Below are 25771 nucleotides of genomic sequence, written 5' to 3' on the forward strand. Positions count from 1 at the left end.
CCTGGTCATAGACCATTACTTGCGGGGACTGCCGCCAGATCTCAGCAAATGGGTAGGCCAGAACTATCCGTCCACATGTGACAAGATGATCACACTGGTAGAAAGACGGATGAGAGCCAGGGAACTGACCCGACTACCCAAGGAAGGCCCCTTTCGAAGCAAGCACCCGACCCCAGCCCTGGAAGTTTGGGCAGCCAAACCCCTGGGGAGTCCTAGGTGGAAGAAGGGGGGGGGTCCGAAAACCAGCGGGGACCCTAGAAGGAAGGGATTGGCCAGAGTGGGGGGAACCCTGGCACTAAACCCCCTAATCCCCAGGATAGGGGAGTGATTAAAAGCAATTATAGATGTTATGCGAGTGGGGACGCATAGCAGCACAGTGTCCCAGCACTGAGTAGGCTATGCAATGTAACTTGTGGGATTGGGAGGTCCCATGCTCCCTTATCCACCTCGCGGGGGTCGCATTAACCCCACATAATTACACCAGGCCAGTGAGGATAAATGGAGCAGAGACTACAGCGCTTGTGGACGCTGGGAGTGCTATCACCCTCATATCGAGTAAGCTGGTAGAAAGTAGTCAGCTGCTACAAGCCAAACGTGTAGCAGTGACGTGCATGCATGGGGCCGTGAGCCATTATCCCACCATCCCAGTGGAGATAGAGGTTTATGGAAACCCCATTGAGGTGACCGTGGGCGTAGTTCCTAAACTCCCATATCCTGTGGTTATTGGGAGGGACTATCCAGGGTTTGATAATTTACTCCCCCCGGAGAGGCTGGAGGGAGGTGGAGACCCTGAGGACAGCGACTCGTCATCGGGGGAATGTCAACCCCCAATGTTCGCTGAGATTTCTCAGGATCTGTTCTCAGCCCCCCAAAAGAACCGGAAGACAAAAAAAGAGAGGAAGGCCGTGAAGGCCTTGGGAACCCGGATCCTGACCCAGGATTAGAAGACCTCCCTCGTAGGTAAATGGACGCGAGCAGCCAACAGAGAAACTTCCACCACAGAAGGTGAGCCAGAAGCTGCTCCCAGCCATGACGGCGGCGAGCCATTGGAAGAAGCAGAAGCCGGCCCCTGGGAGCGTGGGCAGGTTAGTCCCGGGAGAGAGACTTTGGGCGGGACCAGGCGGAGGACCCCAGATATGATAACGCTAGGAAAGAGGTGGCCGAGATTGATGGGATACCCATGGATGGGAAAGTCCAGGGTCCTGGACCTTACTTTATAGTGAAGAAAGATCTTCTGTACCACGTGGTGCAAATGCAGGAGCAAGAGATGCAACAATTCTGGTGCCACGAAAACCTCAAAAACCCCTATTGAGTTTCGCCCACAGTCACCTGTTTGGAGGACACCTAGGGGTAGAGAAAACCCAGGCACGGATCCTGCGGAGGTTCTTCTGACCAGGAATACATGAAGAGGTCCGGCGATAGTGCACCTTTTGTCCGGAGTGTCAGTTACATAGCCCTCGCCCCCACTTTCGGGCTCCTTTGATACCTCTTCCAGTAATAGAGGTTTCTTTTGAATGGATAGCCATGGATCTGGTAGGGCCCCTAGAGAAGACAGCTCGGGACCACCAACATATGCATGTTGTACTGGACTGTGCAACCCGGAAGCTGTTCTCCTGCGCAACACAGCTTCCAAGACAATAGCTAAAGAGCTAGTACAGATCTTTGCCCGGGTTGGTCAACCCAAGGAGATATTGACTGATCAAGGGACACCTTTTATGTCCAAGTTGATGAAAGATCTCTGTTCATTGCTCCATGTACAATCCCTACGGACCTCTGTATACCACCCGCAAACAGATGGCCTTGTGGAAAGGTTCAATAGGACCCTCAAGGCCATGATCAGGAAAGTGGTGAGCCGGGATGGGAAAGATTGGGATACCCTATTGCCTTACCTGATGTTCACCATCCGGGAGGTTCCGCAAGCCTCCACAGGTTTCTCTCCATTCGAACTACTATATGGGTGCCACCCTCGGGGCATATTGGATATAGCTAGAGAAGCCTGGGAAAAGGAGCCAAATCCCAGAAGGAAAATAGTTGAGCATGTACTGCAGATGAGAGATCGGACAACCCGACTTACGCCCATTGTCCAGGAACACTTGGAGTGAGCACAGGAGATCCAACGAACCCATTATAACCACCAAGCGAAGCTTCGACGGTTCCAACCAGGGGATTGGGTGATGGTACCGGTACCCACAGCAGAAAGTAAACTGTTGGCCCAGTGGCAGAGACTCTACGAAATAATCGAAGCCATGGGACAGGTGAACTATAAGATGCGGCAGCCAGGCCGCTGGAAATTGGAGCAAATTTACCACATCAATCTTCTAAAACCTTGGCACGATCGAGAGGCATGCTTAGTCATGCAGGAGACCCTTCCCCAGGAGGATAACTTACACGAGCAAGTGAGGATATCATCTGACTTGACGCTGATCCAAAAGATCGAGGCAGCCGACATGGTTAATTGCAACAGAGATGTGTTCTCTACAAAACCAGGGCGGATGACTGAGACCTATCACCATATCCGCACGATCCCCGGAGCCAAGGTAACATTGAGATCCTACCGAATCCCAGCAGCCAAAAGAGAGGAAATCAAGGCCCAAGTAAAGAAAATGTTAGAATTAGGGGTTATTGAAGAATCTTACAGTCAGTGGTCCAGTCCAATTGTTCTAGTGCCTAAACCTGACGGTACCATGAGATTCTGTAATGACTTTCGCCGAATGAATGAAATATCCCAGTTTGATGCATACCCCATACCACACATTGACGAACTGGTTGACCGACTGGGTAATGCCCGATTCTTGAGTACACTGGATCTGACAAAAGGGTACTGCCAGATTCCTCTGATCAAAGAAGCTAAAGAAAAGACAGTATTCTCCACCCCGGATGGGCTATTCCAGTACATCCTTCTCCCTTTTGGGCTACATGGGGCCCCAGCCACATTCCAGCGCCTCATGGATAAGCTGTTGCGCCCTCATACTGGTTATGCAGCTGTATACCGAGATGATGTCATCATCCATACGCCAGACTGGGGAACCCATTTGGAGAAAGTTGAGGCAGTACTGAGCACCTTGAGGCGGGCTGGCCTCACTGCTAATCCTGCTAAATGTGCTATAGGGCTAGCAGAGGCTAGGTACCTGGGATATATTGTGGGAAGGGGCATAGTGAAGCCCCAAATGAATAAGATAGAGGCAATTCAAAACTGGCCCCGGCCGACCCGAAAGAAGCAGGTCCGTGCGTTCCTAGGCGTGGTAGGCTACTACAGTTTATTCCCCACTTCGCCACTAGGGAAAGTCCCCAGTGGACCTGGTGAAGGCCCAAGGTCCAGACATGGTAAAGTGGACCGACGCAGCAGAGGGGGCATTCACAGACCTTCAGATGGCCCTCTTTAATGACCCCATACTCATTGCCCCAGACTTTAACAGGGAATTTATTTTACAAACAAACGCTTCTGAGGTGGGGTTGGGGAGCAGTTGTGTCGCAAATGGTGGGAGAAGAGGAACACCTGATCCCCTACCTAAGCAGAAAGCTTCTCCCAAGAGAACAGAAATATGCAGTAGATGAGAAAGAATGCCTTGCTGTCAAATGGGCTATGGAGACACTGTGATATTACCTCTTAGGCTGGCGATTTACTCTTGTGACGGACCATGCTCCCCTCCAGTGGATGCAGGAGAATAAGGAAAAGAATGCAAGGGTCACCAGGTGGTTCTTATCCCTCCAACCATTCCAGTTCCACATACCGCATAGGGGTGGATGCAACTATGGCAACGCTGATGGTCTGTCACGAGCATACTGCCTGGCGTCCCAAGTTGCCCAACTCTGTGGTGTTGAGCAGAGGGGGCGGGGGGATATGTGATGGGGAAAGGCCAGCTAGCTATAGAAAAGTAGTGGGAGATAGATGTATTATCTCCAGGCTAAACAAATCCCTGGTTCCAGGATAAGTGAAATGGCAGCTGCTCCAGGTCAATTAAGACACCTGGGGCCAATTAAGAACTTTCCAGAAGGCAGGGAGAATGCTATGTTGATTGGGATACCTGTAGCCACTCGGGCTGGCTGAAACTAGTTAAACGCCTCCCAGTCAGTCAGGTGGGTGTGCATGTCAGGAGCTGTGGGAAGAAGTTGTGCTGTTGGAGAGGCTGAGTAGTACACACCATATCAGGCTCAAGGAAGGAGGCCCTGAGGTAAGGGTGAAGTGGAGCTTGAGGAAGTGAGGGCTGCTGTGGGGGAAGTAGCCCAGGGAATTGTACATGTCATGTTTCTAAAAGGTCAGCTACCATAGCTGATACTATTAGGGTCCTTGGGCTGGAGCCCGGAGTAGAGGGTGGGCCTGGGCTTCCTCCCCCCCACCTTTGCCCCCTGTTTAATCACTGAGACTGGGAGACAACAGAGACTGTGCAAGGAAGGATAACTTCTCCTCGCCTCCCTCGCTGGTTTATGATGAAAATGGCTCAGTAGACTGTGACCCTTGTCTCTAGAGAAAGAAGGGTTACGTGGAGGGTCACAGTGAGCCTTTGAGGCTAGCGAAATCCGCCAGGAAACGCGGGACCCACGGAGGCAAGGACAGAGCTTAGTCACAGGTGCTGTATAGCATTTAGCTTACTAGATGGTTTCATAAAGATAAGACGCTGCATTTGGTGTTGATTAGGATAATATAAAAACCACCATATGTTTTGTGAGGTTCACTTTTTGGTGGCTATATAAATAATGGAAGATGAAATAGCTTAAACAAAAAGTAGACTCCAGTCTTTGCTTCTTTTTTCCATGGTCAGTGCCCTAATTTGTTCCAGAATTAACTTTTTGAATATGGTCTCTCCATCTAAAAACAGAGTTATTCCTTCCTTTACCTATGTTGGCAACTGAAACATTGCTGAGGGAAACAGTGGAAGGGGTGATAAATGGCAGGCTGGGCTAGATTACTTTGACATATACAAACACACAGAGAGAGTTGAAAGGGGATACAGATTCAGCACCCAGGATTTGCAGGCTACTCTAACAGGAAATTTTGTACCACGCTGTCCTTAACCATTTTTGGACTTTGCTGTTGCATCTGTTTCTCTCCTTCTGCAGCCAAACGAAACCACCACTTTTGGTGCGTTGTAATTGCTCTCTCCTCCTGGGGACTGGTTTACTATCAAAACAGTTGAATTTTAAACTTAGAAATTTCCAGCCTCCTACAGGTTCACCGATTCATTACTCCCATCTTAAACGTTTTTTGTTCCTGTCCCTCCCTGCAGGTAGCTCCTGCCAAGCCTTTCCTGTGGTTGGTGGGGACAGCCTCTCCCCTGGCCTCTCCATGACCCTCGATTCTTTGCTGGACTATCTGCCTGTCCCTAACTGAATTTAGGTTGCCTTTTATATTTTCCCGAAAGGCTTGGTTAGTGAGCCACAGATTCCCATTGTGTTACCCCTGTATTAATTTCCTTCACCTGGGGAAGCCGGCTACACCTAGCACAGATGTGAGGCTGAGCCGCACCCACAGCAGGGGGGGGGAAAGGAGGAAAACCTTCCATGGTGACAAGCAGGTAGGCTAATTCCAGCAGTTAACAAGAATATAAGAGGAACAGTGGGGGGTGGGGTGGGGGGGAGAAATACCATGGGGAAATAGTTTTACTTTGTGTAATGACTCATCCATTCCCAGTCTCTATTCAAGCCTAAGTTAATTGTATCCAGTTTGCAAATTAATTCCAATTCAGCAGTCTCTCGTTGGAGTCTGTTTTTGAAGCTTTTTTGTTGAAGTATAGCCACTCTTAGGTCTGTGATCGAGTGACCAGAGAGATTGAAGTGTTCTCCGACTGGTTTTTGAATGTTATAATTCTTGACGTCTGATTTGTGTCCATTCATTCTTTTACGTAGAGACTGTCCAGTTTGGCCAATGTACATGGCAGAGGGGCATTGCTGGCACATGATGGCATATATCACATTGGTAGATGCGCAGGTGAACGAGCCTCTGATAGTGTGGCTGATGTGATTAGGCCCTATGATGGTATCCCCTGAATAGATATGTGGACAGAGTTGGCAACGGGCTTTGTTGCAAGGATAGGTTCCTGGGTTAGTGGTTCTGTTGTGTGGTGTGTGGTTGCTGGTGAGTATTTGCTTCAGATTGGGGGGCTGTCTGTAAGCAAGGACTGGTCTGTCTCCCAAGATCTGTGAGAGTGATGGCTCGTCCTTCAGGATAGGTTGTAGATCCTTGATGATGCGTTGGAGAGGTTTTAGTTGGGGGCTGAAGGTGATGGCTAGTGGCGTTCTGTTGTTTTCTTTGTTGGGCCTGTCCTGTAGTAGGTGACTTCTGGGTACTCTTCTGGCTCTGTCAATCTGTTTCTTCACTTCAGCAGGTGGGTATTGTAGTTGTAGGAATGCATGATAGAGATCTTGTAGGTGTTTGTCTCTGTCTGAGGGTTGGAGCAAATGCGGTTATATCGTAGAGCTTGGCTGTAGACAATGGATCGAGTGGTATGATCTGGATGAAAGCTAGAGGCATGTAGGTAGGAATAGCGGTCAGTAGGTTTCCGATATAGGGTGGTGTTTATGTGACCATCGCTTATTAGCACCGTAGTGTCCAGGAAGTGGATCTCTTGTGTGGACTGGTCCAGGCTGAGGTTGATGGTGGGATGGAAATTGTTGAAATCATGGTGGAATTCCTCAAGAGCTTCTTTTCCATGGGTCCAGATGATGAAGATGTCATCAATGTAGCGCAAGTAGAGTAGGGGCATTAGGGGACGAGAGCTGAGGAAGCGTTGTTCTAAGTCAGCCATAAAAATGTTGGCATACTGTGGGGCCATGCGGGTACCCATCGCAGTGCCGCTGATTTGAAGGTATACATTGTCACCAAATGTGAAATAGTTATGGGTCAGGACAAAGTCACAAAGTTCTGCCACCAGGTTAGCCGTGACAGTATCGGGGATACTGTTCCTGACGGCTTGTAGTCCATCTTTGTGTGGAATGTTGGTGTAGAGGGCTTCTACATCCATAGTGGCTAGGATGGTGTTTTTAGGAAGATCACCAATGGACTGTAGTTTCCTCAGGAAATCGGTGGTGTCTCGAGTCCAGGAGCAAGGAAATGTAATAACGAAGCCAAAACTATTCCTGTTGTAGTGGAAAGAGCAGATCTAATCCAGGAGCAGCATCCACATCAGTGGATGTCCGTGAAAGAGATTTGATCCTCTGTCACTTGGAACTATATATGTAGCCCTGCTCGTGGACAAAATATTCCTTACCTTTAATACTTCTTCTCTGAAGATCTATATTTCAGTGCTTTACCTTTTTTGTATACACTTCTATTTTAATCAGCTTCTATTTAGGAGTTTCCGCCTGCTTTTCAAAGGAACTGGCTGTGGTAGGAATAAGGGCAACGTGGAGCACCAACTGAAAGGGTGCTCAAAATGACTTTACAAGGTTCCTCAGAGACTGAAAACTTTGAAACTGTTGGTGTTCCAACCTGGTCTCATGCTTGAAACACAGACCGAAATGTGCAAATCTACTGAGAAGTGTATTTTTAGAGAACAAAAATTTCAAGAAAATAGCTGTCTTGTTTAATACAACACATTAGCTGTTATGCTATTGCTTGACTTACTGTAGAGTCCCATGTTTGTGTTTAAATGATTATAGTTCAAATTTGCTCAGTTAACAAGTTAATTTTTTTTTCTAGCTGATACTGCTATAAATCTCAGCGTGGTATCCGAAACTCAAGATGGGTTCATTACAACTGGTCCATCAACAAAAATAAGGATTCTGCAGGTCAAATTATGCCTTCCAGGTACAACCTTCCAGTGCAACCCCAATGTAAATGGGAGCATAATATGGTTATACAGATGTAACAAAGACATAATTTGACTGTCAGCATTTTTATTACTGGTGGTGATCTGCTAACAGGAATTAACCTGGTTCAATTTTTAGATCCTTGGATGAGTCTCTAGGATTGGTAGTATTTAATACAAACGAACCTTGTCAACGGAGCGAATTTGATTTACAATTACTGATACACACAAATATGAAACACCAAAATACTTCTTTTTTTAAAAAACTCACATTTCAGAGAACTGCACTTTACATAGGAAAATATTTGTGTAATCTAGCAAAATCACAACTTAAAATACTTGTAACTTCAAATGGTATATAAGGAGATATGCTGCTGGTAAACTAAAATAATCTTTAACTAGATACTGGACACACCAAGATTAAGTGCTGCCTTAATTACTTCCTCCTTTTGTATGATAAATTGTTTTTACAATGACAGTAGACACAAATAGTTTTGAGCTTAGGAGCCTGAAATAGCACTTTTTCCCTTTAGCTGAAATCTCTTAAATGCTTCTCATCGTTCCCTTTACTATCCAGATGTCTTGGCACAATTTCAGTTACTTGATGTGAGGGTTGTTAGTCAGTCACCACATGTTACACAGTTTGGCCCATGACTCATTCTCGCAGCAGTCCCATGTTTGTGACCAGTCCTGTTTTCAGTATAAATACATGCTCTCCGTTGACCTTTATGATGTCAGCTAGTGGCAGAACTAGAATCTTGATTGGATATTGTTTCTAAAAGACACTAATCTGTTTCACTAATGAACAGAATGTTAAATAAACATGTCATGAAATAAGTGTTTAGTTGTGTTAAAGTTTACATCCTGGCTTCTTGCAGTGTTCTAAACTGCAGGTTAACATAGGTAATTTCTAGTTCTAACCAAAAATACGAATGGAACCTGAAAGGTTTCTGATAAATTACATTGTATGTCAGAAATCAGAAAAAGATTCCAAATAAATACCTTAGGACTTTTTGCTGTTTGTTTTTTCTTGGTTACAAAATATTTCGTAAAATTCAATCAGTCCTATATCTTTATTGAATATCACTATTTGAATAGTGTTCACAGATCGGAATGAGTTCTGTAATTACAAACTAATCTATTTCATCTTTAACAAAAAGAGGAGGGTGGAACAAAATGTTTGTTTTTTAAATTTCATGTTTCAAATTGAAATGGAGTGACACCCCTTTCACCTCGATCCCTAATGTGGCAAATTAAATTAATTTGTTTTGCTGCAGTACATATAGCAGAACCAATGCCTTACAATAGAGATTTCACTTCCCTTAATTCCCCCAGCAGACTTAGGGTGTGTGTGTGGATGTAGAACAAAAATAACTCTGTTAAATTAGAGATAAGGTTGCTAAAGTGAATTTCCTATCACTAAAAATCATGGCAATTGCCAGTTACAGCAATAATGTGCCAGAGACAGTAGCGGTGAGAGTGATTGCATGGGGAGACACAAATACTAGACAATTCACAATATTGAAAAAAAATCATTTTAAAACTTAATGCTTAAGTATTCATTTCCCTTGATTTTTCAGAACTGATATTATATTAACATTGAAAATTCTGTCTTTGCAACCAGATGTTCTTGAAATGTAATTTTCTTTAATAAAAAAAAAAAAGCTTAAAATCTCAGTTGCCAGGGCAAACTTTCCACTTGACATAGGTAAGTGGATCTGATTAATGTTAAATATGTTCATGCTGGCACCAATTCTGTTCTTGGGAAGTATTTAGTTTTTCTATATGTTTTTAATTTAACATGATCTCAATCAACATGGATTTGCTTTGAGGACCAGCTGATTGGAAACCATATACAAGAAATGAAAGAAAAATTCCAGAATGGGAGTTTCCAGGTTTTTTGCTGGTTTTGAGTCGAGAAAAAAAAATTTGCTTTGTAAGCATTTGTAAGTTCCTAAAACTTATAAACAATGGCTATTTGTTTTTAAGGTGAACCCTGCTACTCCATCTCAGTGACCACAAGCAAAATGTTACTAGGTCTGAATCTTTAGTTTGATGCAGGCTGTCTCTAACAATTAGATTTTTGTGGTTCCATATAGAAGATGCAGAGGTGAACAGAAGCCTTCTGAAATGGCTCAAGTCCTTTTCTTTCAGACTGAACTTAGCAGGTCATAATGTTTCTTCATTCCCAAAGCCCCTCACCTGCTGATGCCTACAAGTTTCTTCTCTTGTATTATTTATCATTTACTGGTAGATGAAGCCATTGGAAGATCTCCTTAGGCCACACAAACTGAAGTGCAACATCCAGCTCTATATCTCTGTTAGATTAAACAGGCACAGCACCATCCTCCAGCTTTCTCCATGCTTAGCCAAAATCAGAATATGGTTGATGCTGGTAAGAGAGCAGCTTATAAAACGTGCATTTTTGTAACATATTTTATTTATCAAAGGGCTTCTGCATTCAAGTTAAATAGCCTTCAGCTTTAGGGTCCTTTAAAGTGAACACTGCTACTCCATTCAAGTTAAATAGCCTTCTGGACTCCTCAGTGACATTGGATACCCAAATAGCCATAGTGCCAAAAAATGCCCACTAGCATCTGTGATGGGCCGGAAGATTGTGTTCAATGCTGTCCTACATGGACATAGCCATGATGATAGATCAACTTCTGACACACAGGCTTGACTGTTGTAACTCGCATATATTTAGGAATGAAGCCACACCTCTTGAAACACTCCAGTTTGTACAAAATACAGTAGTGCATCTTCTCAGTAGAACAGGTTGCCATGAGCGTAACCATCAGTGCTCCACTGTCTGCAGGGATTCCTGTTAAATAGAATACAGTTTAAAGTCTCTGCATGTTAGCCAAAGTCCTCCATAAGTTAGGCCCTAGCTACCCGAGAGAGCTCTTCTCCTTTTACAACCATTACCTCCCATGGCAGCTTCGTTGCCTTGGAACATAACTATCAACTGATAGGGGGAGACTCATGATTGTAGAAGACAGAACTTTCACAGGATCAGAACCTAGACTGTTGCAAGAGCTAAGTGTGACTGCAGCACTAACAACTCTGCAATCCCTCTGTGCCATCTCCTAGCTTTGAATGTTCTTTTTAGAAAATGTAGTAACAACCTAACCTGATGGGCTCCACCTAATCCAAAATGGAACCAGATTGCTGGCACTTAAAATTAAAAAGATTGTAGAACAGTTTTTAAACTAAGGGCTGGGGGAAACCCGACAAGTGTGAAGGAGCATGTAGTTTGGACAAACACATCCCTTAGGGGAGGATCTATTCATGGAGATTCTCTGTGTCCTAGTAAGGAGGAGAGGATGGAAGATGATAAAGTATGGGTAGGATCTGATGAGAAACAGTCAAATGAAAAAGAGGCTCATTCAATTATATCATGCAATGGCAGACTGCTAAAAAGTGACAGGTTTTTAAAATGGTTATATACAAATGCCAGAAGTCTAAATAATAAGATGGGTGAACTACAGTGCCTTGTATTAAATGAGGATATTGATGTAATAGGCACCACAGAAAATTAGTGGAGTGAGGATAATCAATGGGACACAGTAATATCAGGGTACGAAATATATTGAAAGGACAGAACAGGTCATGTTGGTGGGGGAATGACACTTACGTGAAAGAAAGCATAGACTCAAAGTAAAAATCTTAAATGAACCAAACTATACCATAGAATCTCTATAGATAGTAATTCCAATCTATAATAATAAGATATATGATGTAGTAGTAGGGATATATTACCGACCACCTGACCACGATGGTGGTAGTGACTGTGAAATACTCAGGGAGATTAGAGAGGCTATAAGAATTTTAAAAACTCAACAATAATGGGGGATGTCAGCTATTCTCGTATTGACTGGATATGTGTCACCTCAGGATAGGATGCAGAAGTAAAGTTTCCTGACACCTTAAATGACTGCTTCTTGGAGCAGCTAATCCTGGAACCCCCAAGAGGAGAGGCAATTCTTGATTTAGTCCTAAATGGAGCACCGGATCTGGTCCAAGAAGTGAATATAGCTGGATCGCTTGCAGAAACTATTCCCTATACAGCATGCTCTGTCCATGCAACGTCCAATGTATTTTATCTATTGTAAATGTTTCCCTGACTACTCCCCCTTATTTTAGCTAGTTCAGACATTTTTGTTTTTATCCTGCTGATCCATTTACCTTCCTAATCCTGTCTACCAAGAAATGAGACCTCAGCCATGTCCAATTACTCATGTCAAGCCAGGCTTGCAGTACTTCAGTTGCTGTTTAAGCTGACTCCAGGCCCCACCTCCTTCCATTAGTGCCTGTGAGTCACCTGTGTGGAATAAAGTCCTGCAGCCACTTGAAGAAAAATCAGTTAATTACTTGTACTGTAACTAACTTGTTTTTTGAGATGTGGGTGCAGATGTGTATTCCATGATCCACCCTCCATTCCCTCTGTATTGGAAGGTGGATCATGGATTCTCATGTGAAAGAACTGAGGAGAGTTGTGGCAGCACCACCCTTAAATAGCCTCTGGAGGAGCCTGGGGGCAGGGGGGAACCCATAAGGGACTGAGCAAAGTTTTCTGGCTTCAGCGTCCTAGATATGTGCACACTTGAGTGGAATAGATATCTGCTTCTTGAAGATGTTTTTCTGTTTTTTGTACTTATGTGAGACTGTTGCTATGAAGTGGACTGTCAGCCATTTAACTATTTAATACATTCTTCAAGAGTCAGTCAAGTACTTAGATAGCACAGTGATTGGGCTTCATAGTTGATTTATAGATTTTTTTCTAAAACTAATTTGCAATAGGATTAGAATCTAAGGGTGTAAACCCATATGCCTCCCAATAAATGAGATGGGGGGCACTTTCCTATAGTTTTAATGTGTGTTTGACTATAACATCTCATAAAGATATTCCCTAATGCTATACTTAGACAAAGAGGCTGTCAATGAATTGCACAAACTATACCCCCTGCATATAAAGCTATAATTACAAATCGTATATAGCCCGTGGGTGCTTATGAAGTCTGACACACAGCATAACTATTATTTATCTGTAATTTTATTACACGACTGACAAAAAATAATTGGCAAACTATAATACACTGCTTCTGGATGTACCCACATGTATAGGTACCTTTTACTTCCAGGTAAGGATGTAAATATTTAAAAAGTTAACTGTTTAACCGTTTAAATATTTTAATCATTTAACCAATTAAAGGGCTGGGGCTGCTTTGACCGGCGTGGGGGTTAACGGCTAAGGCAGGTTCATCGGTAAGACTATTACCGATTAACATTTTACATCCCTGTGTCCAGGAGGGACTTTTTTTTTTTGTTAATAGGATTACAACAAAATGTGAATACCATGTTAGCAAGACACTACATCAAAGATAGATTTGTTAGCACTGCAATAGTCAGCATTTTGATTTCATCCCAGTTGCTACATTTTGTATTTCCCTGTACATAAGGTGTATCAGAAGAGGATCACAATTGAGTCTGTTGCTCTTGCACATAGCGTTTCTGTGGCTCCAGAAGGCGCAGCAGATGAGTAAAATCGATATTCTTAAAGTTGAAATCCCACTTCTCCTGCTGATGTTGTAGTAGAAGTGCTTAGTGGTGAAATAATACAGGTGTGATCCCACAGTACAGAGCAGAAACAAGGAGAAAGGAAAGAAGGATAAAAGCAGAAGAGATGTACTAGCAATCTAGTCACCAGATTAAATAAAATCTTGGACAGACTGTGATTCCGTCATCTCATATTGTTGGATAAAAAGGTTTGGAGTACTACAAAGGCAGCTTGTTTTGTCTATGAAGGAGTGCTTTGCTGCAGTCTTGTGATCCTACCCACCTTATAGTAAATGGAGCAGTGTTGGCTGTGTCTGGAGGGCGCAATGTGCAGCCTTTCTCAACTGGAGGGTAATGTTGAATGCAGTGGTGCTTTTGAGGAAGATAGAAGGAGTAATGTGTGGGTGGAGGTGGGGTGATGGAAAGATAGAACTTGGGGAAGAGAAGAACTGGCGGGACTGTTGGGAGGATGAGAAAGAGACTCAGAATACAAAGCTGGGGAAGACAAGCGGAAAGAACGAACTGAACTGATTCATATTGGTGTTGATTGTGCATGAGTTTCTTTTGTTGTCTAGTCAATGCAATTAGATGTGGTAATTAGCTGGATTCATAGCAAATGAGAATTCTTGTCACCCTCTCAAAGAAATAGAGTAGGAGATTCCTGCCCCAAGACAAAAACGACATTAAACCTCAATAAGGGGTTTTATAGACTTGTTGCTTTTATAATCCTTAATCAGTCCATTTGTGAGTAGTAGCAGCCAGTGTAAGCTTGTTAAATATAAAAAGTATTTGAAGGAGAGAGGTGCTTTGTTTTTATATTGCTGAACTTTGTATGTACAGCGTGCATTTTACCTGCATCAAAAATATTGTTTTAAGAAATGTTGAAAGTGGATGTGTTTGGGGGGATTTCATTTTATCTAACTCGGTATTTGTCATTTTATTATGTTTAAGATATCTGAAAATGACAACTTAAACTTTGATTTTAAATGTCACACATTTTATCACCAGCTTGGAATATAGTTTAAATCAAGTCTGTTAGAAAATATTTTCAATTTACATGTTTCTTTATATGCAACGCAAAAGCACTGTTGTTTTTTACCCCAATAATGTTGCAGTTCCTCATATTCATATTTTTAATTAGTTCAATAGGAAAAAATTAAATATTCCACTCTTGTGCTTTAATTCAATATCACACATGATGCTATGATACTATGAATGTAATTGATTTCTTAATCTGTACATTTTTAATTTATATACATGTGAACACCACATTTAATGAAATATGTTAATTTTTATAATCGGTGAGCTATCAAATCTGAAATATTCCCAGGAATATTTAGGGGCTTATTTTAGCACAAATATTTACTTTATTATTACTATGGTTGTGAACACCTACCTAGAATAGATTGGAATTAGTTAAGATTTTAAATGTTGCAGATACATGTAAAAAAAAAAAAAAAAAGATCATTCCTGATAACATAATAGAAAGCAGTAGAACATACCGTTTGTTAAAATATACATGCTACCATATATTCAGATATATGAACAGATTTGATGTATCCATTTTCCTATTAATTTGGTATTTTAACCACTATCTAGTATGTACAAGTTTTTGACCACTATTTTAAACAGAGATTGGTAGGTAGGTAAATTAGTGAAAAATTTGTATATATAATTAAACAAAGTTAGTAGTTTAGGCCTTGATCCTGCAACCACACAGAAGTACCTTTAGTCACTTGTGTAGTCTCTGAGATGTTGATTACTTGCATATATTTGCAGTATCAGGCATCTCAGGCTCCAGTAGGATTGTCAACCCTCCAGGATTGTCCTGGAGTCTCCAAGAATTAAAGATTAATGTTTAATTAAAGGTTATGTTATGTGATGAAACCTCCAGGTATACATGCAGCCAAACTTGGTAACCCCTAGGCTCCAGTCTTACAAGCTGATTTGTGCAAGCAGACCTATACAAAATCTCAGAAGAATTTAAAATGTGTCTGACTATAAAATGCTGAGTTTTACTGAATTTTAATTTTTTCCTAGGTCCATGTGGTTATGATATTCAGGTTCTATAATGCCTCCTGCCATGACAGACATCCTTGACATCTGGGCAGTGGATTCACAGATAGGAGCTGATGGCTTAATCTCTGTGGACTTCCTCCTCCCAACTGGAACCTATATCAATCTGGATGTTCCTCGAGATGCCACCATATGCCATATTAAACAGGTAAATTAGTGGTTGGCTTGCTATTTTAAATGAGCTCCATCGCTGATTTTGTTGAGAAGTACTTTATATATTAAATGTTATTTAAAAGTCTTCTAACAGGCTTTTAGATGCTTGTTCCTGTCGATGAAACCAAGATGCAACTTTAAAAAGTGAATAAAATGTAAACTGGTACAATGTCTCACTTAGACTGTAGACTGCATGAAACAATAGTTCCAAGGAATGTGAACTGCTCCCATTCTTCTGATCCAGTGTTACTTCTGAAACTAATGATGATGATTTAAATGTCAGCATTATCTATTTCACTGCTGATTATTTTAGCTCAGAATCTAGCTGTGCCCATCTCACAACCCCAAAATTCTTCCCGTGCCTTCTCAGGAACTAAAGCCCCCAACCACCCCTTAATCATCAGCCAGAACCTTAGCTTCTCTGTGACAAATCTATGATGAAATTATACATTGTCTCCCCCCCACCCCCAAATCTATGATGAAGACTGAAAGGGTGAGAACATTGCAAAATGAATTGAATAAAGTATTCAAATAAATAACACAAGGGCTATTACACTGAATATATTATTTTAGTATTTAACTCAAAATGGAGTGTTTTTTTAAATTTAGAAATCCTGCAAGTTGCATGTAGTCTGCTATAGAAGCATGGGGGCCAATCTATTCCCAGTTATATCTCCATACATTTGGAATTACACCATTGACTTCAGTGGAGTAACTCAAGATCTACATTGGTGTGACTGAGAACAGAATTTGTTTCCTGGAGCCTTGCACAGATTTTAGTTCTAGTTCTCTGTGGCATACACCATGTTTTGAAAATGGAACAATGCATTTAGGTGCGTGTAGCTGTTGGCTCAGCAAAGAGTGTGTATTGTGAATATAACTTCCTTTAAGGGATACAGCTAAATTTTAAAAAAAACACACAAGATTTTTTTTAACTGTTGTTAAAAGATACAGCTAAGATTACTGTAAGCAAAATAGGTTAAAGAAAATGTTTTCCATTTTTCTCAGTTTGTTTCAGGCATCAACAACACTTTATGTATACCCATATTCAGTTTCCTCTGTAATAACTCCATTTCTTGTTTTTGTGTCACACACAAATAGCAGAGACATCCATTTTAAACATAGGTAAATATGATTGTAAAACCCCAACTTTCTGGAGGACTCAAAGGCAGGTGTAATGTCTGATAGTATTTTAACTGTTTTTTTAAAATTGACCATATTTCCGTTTAGAGAGACAAGGTGGGTGAGGTAATACCTTTCATTGGACCAACTCTGTAAGCTCAAAACTCTCTTTTTCACCAACAGAAGTTGGTCCAATGAAAGATATTACTTCATTCACCTTGTCTCTCTAATATCCTGGGACAAACATAGCTACAACAACATCGCATACAATATTTCCATTTGACAGTGTTCTTTTCATCTAAGGTCCTGGGCTGAGGAGAGAGGTGATTGCTTTCTATAAATAAATCAGAGGGATAAATATCAAGGAGGGAGAGGATTTATTTAAGTTAAGTACAAATGTGGACACAAGAACAAATGGATATAAACTGACCATCAACAAGTTTAGGCTTCAAATTAGAAGGTTTCTAACCATCAGAGGAGTGAAGTTCTGGAACAGCCTTCCAAGGGGAGCAGTGAGGGCAAAAAATCTAACTGGTTTTAAGACTGAGCTTGGTAAGTTTATGGAGGGGACGATATGATGTGACTGCCTACAATGGCATGTAGGCATTCGGTGAATGCTAGCAGCAGATACCTCCTTTGTCTGAGTCATGGGACACTAGATGGAGAGGGCTTTGACTGAGTTACTACAGAGAATTTTTTCCGAGATATCTGGCTGGTGGGTCTTGCTGACACGCTCAGTGTCTAACTGATCTCCATATTTAGGGTCAGGAAGGAGTTTTCCCCTGGATCAGAGATCCTGCGTTTTTGTTTTTGTTTTGCCTTCCTCTGCAGCTGGGGCATGAGCCACATGCAGGTTTAAACTAGTGTAAATGGTGGAGTCTCTGTAACTTGAAGTGTTTAAACCATGATTTGAGGACTCCAGTAACTCAGTCAGAGGTTAGGGGTCTATTACAAGAGTGGGCGAGGTTCTGTGGCCTACAATGTTCAGGAGGTCAGACTAGACGATCATGATGGTCCCTTCACTTTTAGAGAAGAGATAATTGAGCCCCAGAGCCTTTAATTCTCTGCTGCCCTGCATCTTGTGTAGTCATTTACACATGTACAGATCAGAATGGAGGCATCATAAATCCACATTGCACTGATGTACATGACTACACAAAATACAGGACAGTCAAGAATTGGGGCTATAGAGATTGTGACTTGCCCAGACAATCTGTGGCATTGCTGGGAAATGAATCAAATCTATGGAATTCCAGTCTGCTGCCCAATCTGGACGATGTGCAAGATAGATTGTAAACAAAATTATGCAAGAAGGTAGTGTTTTTTAACTGTAATACATGAAAAAAGACGCACAACTGCAGATTTGTGAATCCAAGGATCAGTGACCCTACAATAGTCTGACTTTTGAAATTATGTGGGAATTTTTTTGCCAGGAGAACTTTAAGAAAATTCTGAAGTAGTTCATCTGACAGTTGGAAACTGGATATGTATTGAGGTTTTATTTTCACTCAGGCCCTGTTTAATTTTCATATATATTAGTAAAATCATGAATGGATATTTTTGTTTTGTTTCTAAATTTTTAATGACATTTTTCTTAAATTTCTTTTAGTTTTAATATACTGTCTCCAACCCCCGCCCCCGCACCTCCCATTGACCCTTTCGGCTGCTAGTTCTATGCTGTCCTTTCCTCTCATATTTTAAGTACATAACTCAAGGTTCCTCCTTCATAAATCAAGCCCCGGCTATTTAATGTAGGTCCAATGAGACTATATATATAGTCAAATATATTCATTTAAGGCTTAATTTTGTTAAGTATCTCTCTCCTATCTTGCCCTTTGAATAAAGCATTAATTATATAGTATTAAATGCCTCTTTTAATTCAATTTTGAGAGAGGATAAAGTCTTTGTAATAAGTAATTATGAAGCCAACTGAAAGAGGCCTGCTGTTAATATTTGATGTGCAAAAAATATACATTTTGAAGTCTTTTTGTAATTGGATTTATTTTTTGTCTGTCCATGCTTAACAAATATGAAGAACATTTACAAATTTATACTGATTAAACAGCTGTGGCATTATATGTGCCAACAGCACTCATGTTTTGTTCCATATAAACCTGAAGTGTTTCATAAAACGCACTGAAAATAACATTTTTGTGGCTTTTCTTAAAGTATAAAAAGTTGAATCATTTCGCTGCTGTTTTCCATATGAAGAACTCAGCCTCTAGGGCTGATAAACATAAAGATGGAAATTCAGTATTGGAAGATCAAGAGCAATTTCCATATAGCCAAAAGAATCATGCAAGGATTTTACAGTGGAAACTTCAGTGGAGATTCTTAATTCAAGTCTCAAAGAGTGTTAGTGGAATATAAGCAAACATTGCAGAGCATAACAGTTGAAAACTTGACAAACATACCTTTTTGTTTCTAGCAACACAGAAGTGGATGACTTTCAAACCCAGCTTTCTTTACTGTAAATAAACAATAGCCCTATTTTCATAGAATCATATTATATCAGGATTGGAAGGGACTTCAGGAGGTCGTCTGGTTTAACCCCCTGCTCAAAACAGGACCAATCCCCAACTAAATCATCCCAGCCAGAGCTTTGTCAAGCCTGACCTTAAAAACTTCTAAGGAAGGAGATTCCACCACCTCCCTAGGTAACGCATTTCAGTGTTTCACCACCCTCCTACTGAAAAAGTTTTTCCTAATATCCAACCTAAACCTCCCTCACTGCAACCTGAGACCATTACTCCTTGTTCTGTCATCTGCTACCGCTGAGAACAGTCTAGATCCATCCTCTTTGGAACCCCCTTTCAGGTAGTTGAAAGCAGCTATCAAATCCCCCCTCATTCTTCTCTTCCGTGGACTAAACAATACCAGTTCCCTCAGCCTCTCCTCATAAGTCATGTGTTCCAGTCCCCTAATCATTTTTGTTGCCCTCCGCTGGACGTTTTCCAATTTTTCCACATCCTTCTTGTAGTGTGGGGCCCAAAATTGGACACTGTACTCCAGATGAGGCCTCACCAATGCCGAATAGAGGGGAACAATCACGTCCCTCGATCTGCTGGCAATACCCCTACTTATACATCCCAAAATGCCATTGGCCTTCTTGGCAACAACGGCACATTCTTGACTCATATCTAGCTTCTCATCCAATGTAACCCCTAGGTCCTTTTCTGCAGAACTGCTGCCTAGCCATTCGGTCCCTAGTCTGTAGCAGTGCATGGGATTCTTCCGTCCTAAGTGCAGGACTCTGCACTTGTCCTTGTTGAACCTCATCAGATTTCCACAATCCTCTAATTTGTCTAGGTCTCTCTGTATCCTGTCCCTACCCTCCAGCGTATCTACATCTCCTCCCAGTTTAGTGTCATCTGCAAACTTGCTGAAGGTTCAATCTACACCATCCTCCAGATCATTAATGAAGATATTGAACAAAACCGGCCCGAGGACCGACCCTTGGGGCACTCCACTTGATACCGGCTGCCAACTAGACATGGAGCCATTGATCACTACCCGTTGAGCCCGACAATCTAGCCAGCTTTCTATCCACCTTATAGTCTATTCATCCAGCCCATACTTCTTTAACTTGCTGGAAAGAATACTGTGGGAGACCGTGTCAAAAGCTTTGCTGAAGTCAAGGAACAACAAATTCAATGCATGGACTGACTCCGTCATCTAGTGGGACAGCTAAATTGATATTGATTTAAAGTACGTTTCTCCAAGGCTGGAACGGGGACCCAGAGAATGACCAGCAAAATGATTATTTGAAGCAACACCTCTCTCCTATCTATGGCCTTATTTGGTCTCAAGCACCATTTCAAGGGGCTAGAGGGGCATGTATCACCTGTTAAAAATAACCTAAAAATAAATTAAATTAAATATAAATTAAATTTAAAAAAGTTAAAATCTGTATGAAAAACTTTCTACCTGAATGTTTTATTTATATTGTGAAGGCTATCCACAATGAGAGGGCTAGAAATATCCTTTACTACAGAAGGAAACTAGCTGAGATTAGTACTGATATCTTACAGGTCTCAAAAATCAAGGGAATCCCAGTTACAAACTTCATCACTCCAAACATCATCCTTTTATTTTCCCTCAAGCTGATAGAGTTGTGGAAATGGTATGTTCAGCTTCCACTGGAGATCCTTGTATTGCTGTACAAAAAATCACCCGCTAAGTAAATTAGGATTTTTAATTTGCAGAGGGAGACTTTGACCAGAGAGATGACCAGATATGTAGGCAAAGTAGGGTCAGGATAAAAGGGGAAGATTTTCAAGACTTTGGCAGAGAAGTAAAGGAGCCTAAGTCCCCCTAAAAAAGAGGGAAAAAACCCCCCATGCCTATAGCCTAAATAGGCTAGGTGGGTCAGAGGAGTGCTAATGAAATAATGAAGCCTTTTTACTTCTAATTCAGTGGTTTAAATAGAGCATATGTGAGCAGTGATTTGTGGGCTCCTAAACTTCCATTGAATGGTTGTGACTATGTGAAACAGGGTGGTTTTCTCAAACCATTCCTTAGTGAACTAGTGACCACAGCACAGACAGCACCCTTGTTGGCTTTCATCAGCATGTCAGAGGCCAATAACTGAATAACCATGAAGACTGAACTATTTTTTGATCTGCAGAGGTAGTCCTTCCAGACCATGGCTGTGGCACATAGAAAAGGTGATATAGAGACATCTGCAGTGCAGTACCTTGCTTTTGAGAGGGAAATCTGATGGCTCTTTGAACAGAGGTGTAGTACATTTAAGGGTTTGCAGTATGAGGTATTTTAGTTTCCAGTGAGCTAATTATGAGAAGTATATTGACACCGTGGTGGCTTAATGTTTTTGTCTTCATAAAATAAGACATTCTGTACATTATTAAAATTATTTCATATGCAGTTGTTCTCTTGTATTTTAGGGTAAATGGGTGTGGCATCTTCGATAATAATTGAATACTTAAATGAAAAGGGGAATAAATTTTACGTTGCAGTCAAATAAATGTATGGTGGGAACCCTAGCAGATAGGAAGAGTGCTAACATTGGGCCAATATTCAAAAAGGGCAGGTGTGATGACCCAGGTAACTATGAACTGATTAGCCTGACATTATTTCTGAGTGAAATAATGGAAAAATCCATATATCATTAAGCTGATAAAGAATTAAAGGATAGGAATATAATGTCAACGTGGTTTTATGGAAAATAGTTCTCGTCAAACATATTTTGTTCTTTGAGATTACAGGTTGGGTTTACAAAATATGACTGTGTAGATGTAATATATTTAGACTTTTTTGTAAAGTGTTTAACTTAGTACCTCACAACATTTTGATTAAAAAATTAGCATGAAAAATGATATCAATAAAGCATATATTAAATGGGTTAAGTAGTTAAGTGACAGATCTCAAAAAGTAGTCATCCGTGGGGGTGTCATCATCGAATGGGGGTGTTCTGAAGAAGGTGCCATAGGGAGCTGTATGAGGCCCAGTGCTATTAAACAGTTTTATCAATGATCTAGAAGTAAATATTGCTGATAAAATGTGCAGATGACACAAAAATTGGTGGAGTGATAAATAATGATGGGGCCAGGACAATCATACAGAGTGATCTGGGTCACTTGGTTACAATGCATTTTAATACAGCCAAATGCAAAATTATATATTTAGGAACAAGGAATGCAGGCCATATCTGTAGAATGGGGGAACTGTTCCTTGGAAAGCACTGACTCTGAAAAGAATGAGATCATTTGAATGTATAAACAAGAGTAGTGAGTTAGGAGTAGGGAGTTCGTTTTACCTCTTTATATGGCATTGGTGAGACCTATTCTGGAATACCATATTTGCTTCCTATTTTTAAAAGGATGTAGAAAAATTGGAAAAGGTGGAGAAAAGGTCTAAAAATGACTTGAGGATGTGAGAAAATGCCAGTGAGATACTTAAAGCTTAATCTGGTTAATTAATCAAAATAGATTGATATGTGATTTGATTAGTGTATAAGTACCTTCACGACAAGAAAATGTGGATAACAAAAGTGTTCTTTAGTTTAGTGGAGAAAAGCATCACAAGAACCAATGGCTGGAAGCTGAAGCCAGACAATATAAAATTAGAAATAAGGCACAGATTTTTAACAGTGAGGGTGCTTATGCATTTGAACAAACTACCAAGGGAATTGTTGGGATTCTGTATCTCTTGATGTTTTCTTATCAAGACTGGATGCCTTTCTGGAAGATATGCTTTAGCCAGATGCAAGTTATTAAGGCTCAATACAAAGATGATATTGGATGAAATTTTAAAGTCCTGTGATATACAGGGGGTTAAACTAGATGATTTAATGGTCCTTCAGGCCTTAAAGTCTATGAAGAAACTGGTTCTACTCAACAGAAGCACTTTAAAGGATTCTTTGTTTATCCGAAGATTTAAAATACCTTTGAGATCACACTATTGATTATTTAGTTCTTGTTCCAAAAAAAGCTTTAGGAAAGCTAGGGTAAAAAACTGTATATACAAGACTTGAACAGTAGCTGAAGAGACAGAACTCCTTTTCTGTCAGTGATTTCAGCTTACCTGTTATGATGCTAATATTAATGCAATTTAGGCAAAGAGTAAAAATGAAAGTTGCTTTGAAAAAAATCTTAATTAAAGAAGGTCAGTGAAATATTAACTAGATTTCCATGTTGAAATGAATAGGTGCAGTGTAACTCAATGTCAGGGGCCTGATTCTGAAGTTATGTGCACTTGTGTAAATTAACAGTAACTCCAGTGATATTCAGCTGGAGAAAAAAACAAAGGAAGATTAGAATTGGGCTTATCTTCCATGCTGACCCTTAGGAATAGTGGGTTACCTGTAAAAGGCTATTACATTGTCCTTCTCTACATTTTTCTTTGAAACCCACTTGTGTCATGGGGCCTACAAACATAAAAGTGGTTAGGCAGCTGTCATCCTGTGACCACTGCTTATCCTACTGATTCTAATAGTCTCATTGCTCCCCACCAGTTTGTCATATCAATCTCCATTAGAACCTCAGAGTTACGAACACCTCAGGAATGGAGGTTGTTCATAACTCCGAAATGTTCATAGTTCTGAACAAAAGATTCTGGTTGCTTTTTCAAAAGTTTACAGCTGAACATTGACTTAATACAGTTTTGGAATGTTATCCTTGTGACGGGTTCGGTCACAGAGACCCCCTTGGGACTGTCACCTGATGTGCTGAAACTACCTCTGAGCCCATTTTTCCCTGCCAGCTTGGGACTCCAGAACCCTGTCTTTTGAGCCAGACACGCTAGCCTTCTGCAACACAGACCCAGGGTCTGAACCATGCCCCCAAATTGCAGACTTAACTGAAAACAGCTCAGCAAGTACTCCTGTCTCCAGCACCCAGACACCCAGCTCCCAATGGGATCCAAACCCCAAATAAATCCGTTTTACTCTGTATAAAGCTTATACAGGGTAAACTCATAAATTGTCTGCCCTCTGTAATGCTGATAGAGAGAGATGCACAGCTGTTTGCTCTCCCAGATATTAATCATTTACTCTGGGTTAATTACTAAACAAAAGTGTATTAAGTATAAAAAGTAGGATCGAAGTGGTTTCAAGTAATAACAGACAGAACAAAGTAAGTTACCAAGCAAAATAAAACAAAACATGCAAGTCTAAGCTTAATACATTAAGAAACTGAATACAGGTAAATCTTAACCTCAGAGATATACCAATAAGCTTCTTTCACAGACTAGACTCCTTCCTAATCTGGGCCCAGTCCTTCTCCCTGTTACAGACCTTGTTAGTTCCAGCAGGCATCTTAGGTGAAAAGCAGGGGATTTCACATGACTGGGACCCTTCTGTTCTGATCCACCCCCTTTTATATCTCTGGCACAAGGTTGGAAACTTTTGTCTCTCTGGGTTCCCACCCCTCCTCCTAAATGGAAAAGCACCAGGTTTAAGATGGATTCCAGTACCAAGTGACATGGTCACATGTCCTGTGAGACCCCAAGCCTCCATTCTTCCTGGGATGACTGACAGGAACACAGGAAGGCTTGCAAGTTAACGGAGCCATTTACAACCAATTATCCTAGTCAATGGGAGCCATCAAGATTCCAAGCCACCATTAATGGCCCACACATTGCAAAATTACAGTAGGACTTCAGAGTTATACTTCATATTTCTAGTTACAGATACAAGAATGATATATGCATACAAATAGGATGAACACACTCAGTAGATTATAAGCTTTGCAGTGCTACCTTACAAGAGATCTTTTTCATAAAGCATATTCTAGTTGCATTATATTCACAACTTATAAACATATTTTTGTAAAACATATGGAGTGGTTCACAACCATGCAAACAAAAAATGCTGCTTTCCCTTTATTTTTTCAGTAGTTTACGTTTAACACAGTACTGTAATGTTTGCCGCCTATTTTTTTTTTTTTTTTTTTTGTCGCTGCTGCTGCTGCCTGATTGCATACATATGGTTCCAAGTGAGGGGTGTGGGTGACTGTTCAGTTCATAATTCTGGTGTTCGTAACTCAGGTTCTACTGTACTGTGTTAGATGAAACTTAAATTGTAAGCTCCTTTGGGCAGGGATATAATTTATATTTTTGTACCTAGTACAGTGAGGCTCTGGCTTTTAGTGTATCTGTCTCTTGTTTATTACGTAACAACAAAAAATGAAGACATATGGACACAGTTGTATCACCCTTAATCATGTTTACTAAATATACACGAACATGCAAGGCCTAGCTACATACATACTGCTGATATGGTTTCTGGTGGCTTCTAAAACATTGAACGTATTGGAGGGGTCACAAACTATTTAAAGGGTAGCTACCCTATCCCTATAACACTACAGTATCTCAAACATAAGATGAAAATACTGAAAGTTCATTTTTTGGTTTGATATACTGGTAATTTTAATGTAATAGATACATGGTATGAAAATTGGTCGAAAGACTTGGTCTGAATTTTTATGGGAAGAAATTGTTGATGGGGAATGTTTGCCAAAGTGTAAAGAATTTTTTTTAAACTCAGTTTAGTGATAAAATGCAGAGCTTTTTGGAATTACTGAAAAAAAGCATAAAACCTCTATAGGTTTCAGAGTAGCAGCCGTGTTAGTCTGTATTCGCAAAAAGAAAAGGAGTAC

General features: G+C 40.9%; 1 protein-coding gene across 10 annotated transcripts in view; it reads left to right on the forward strand.

Annotated features, from left to right (window-relative positions):
• The window catches only part of PIK3CB (phosphatidylinositol-4,5-bisphosphate 3-kinase catalytic subunit beta), a 215510-nt gene that overhangs the window by 96093 nt on the left and 93646 nt on the right, over positions 1-25771 (forward strand). For 6 of the 10 annotated variants that reach the window (XM_043491820.1, XM_038416277.2, XM_043491825.1 and 3 more), the window contains one exon: positions 15345-15528. In XM_043491820.1, the coding sequence (XP_043347755.1) occupies positions 15376-15528 (153 nt within the window). In that variant the 5' untranslated portion in view covers positions 15345-15375. Of the gene's footprint in view, positions 1-13586; positions 13656-15344; positions 15529-16551; positions 16659-21282; positions 21344-21559; positions 21720-25771 lie in introns of those variants that run through there. The other 4 variants (XM_043491818.1, XM_043491824.1, XM_043491821.1 and 1 more) reach the window with 4 other exon arrangements.

The sequence above is a fragment of the Dermochelys coriacea genome, chromosome 9, assembly GCF_009764565.3.
Source record: "Dermochelys coriacea isolate rDerCor1 chromosome 9, rDerCor1.pri.v4, whole genome shotgun sequence".
In the NCBI taxonomy this organism is placed as follows: domain Eukaryota; kingdom Metazoa; phylum Chordata; order Testudines; family Dermochelyidae; genus Dermochelys; species Dermochelys coriacea.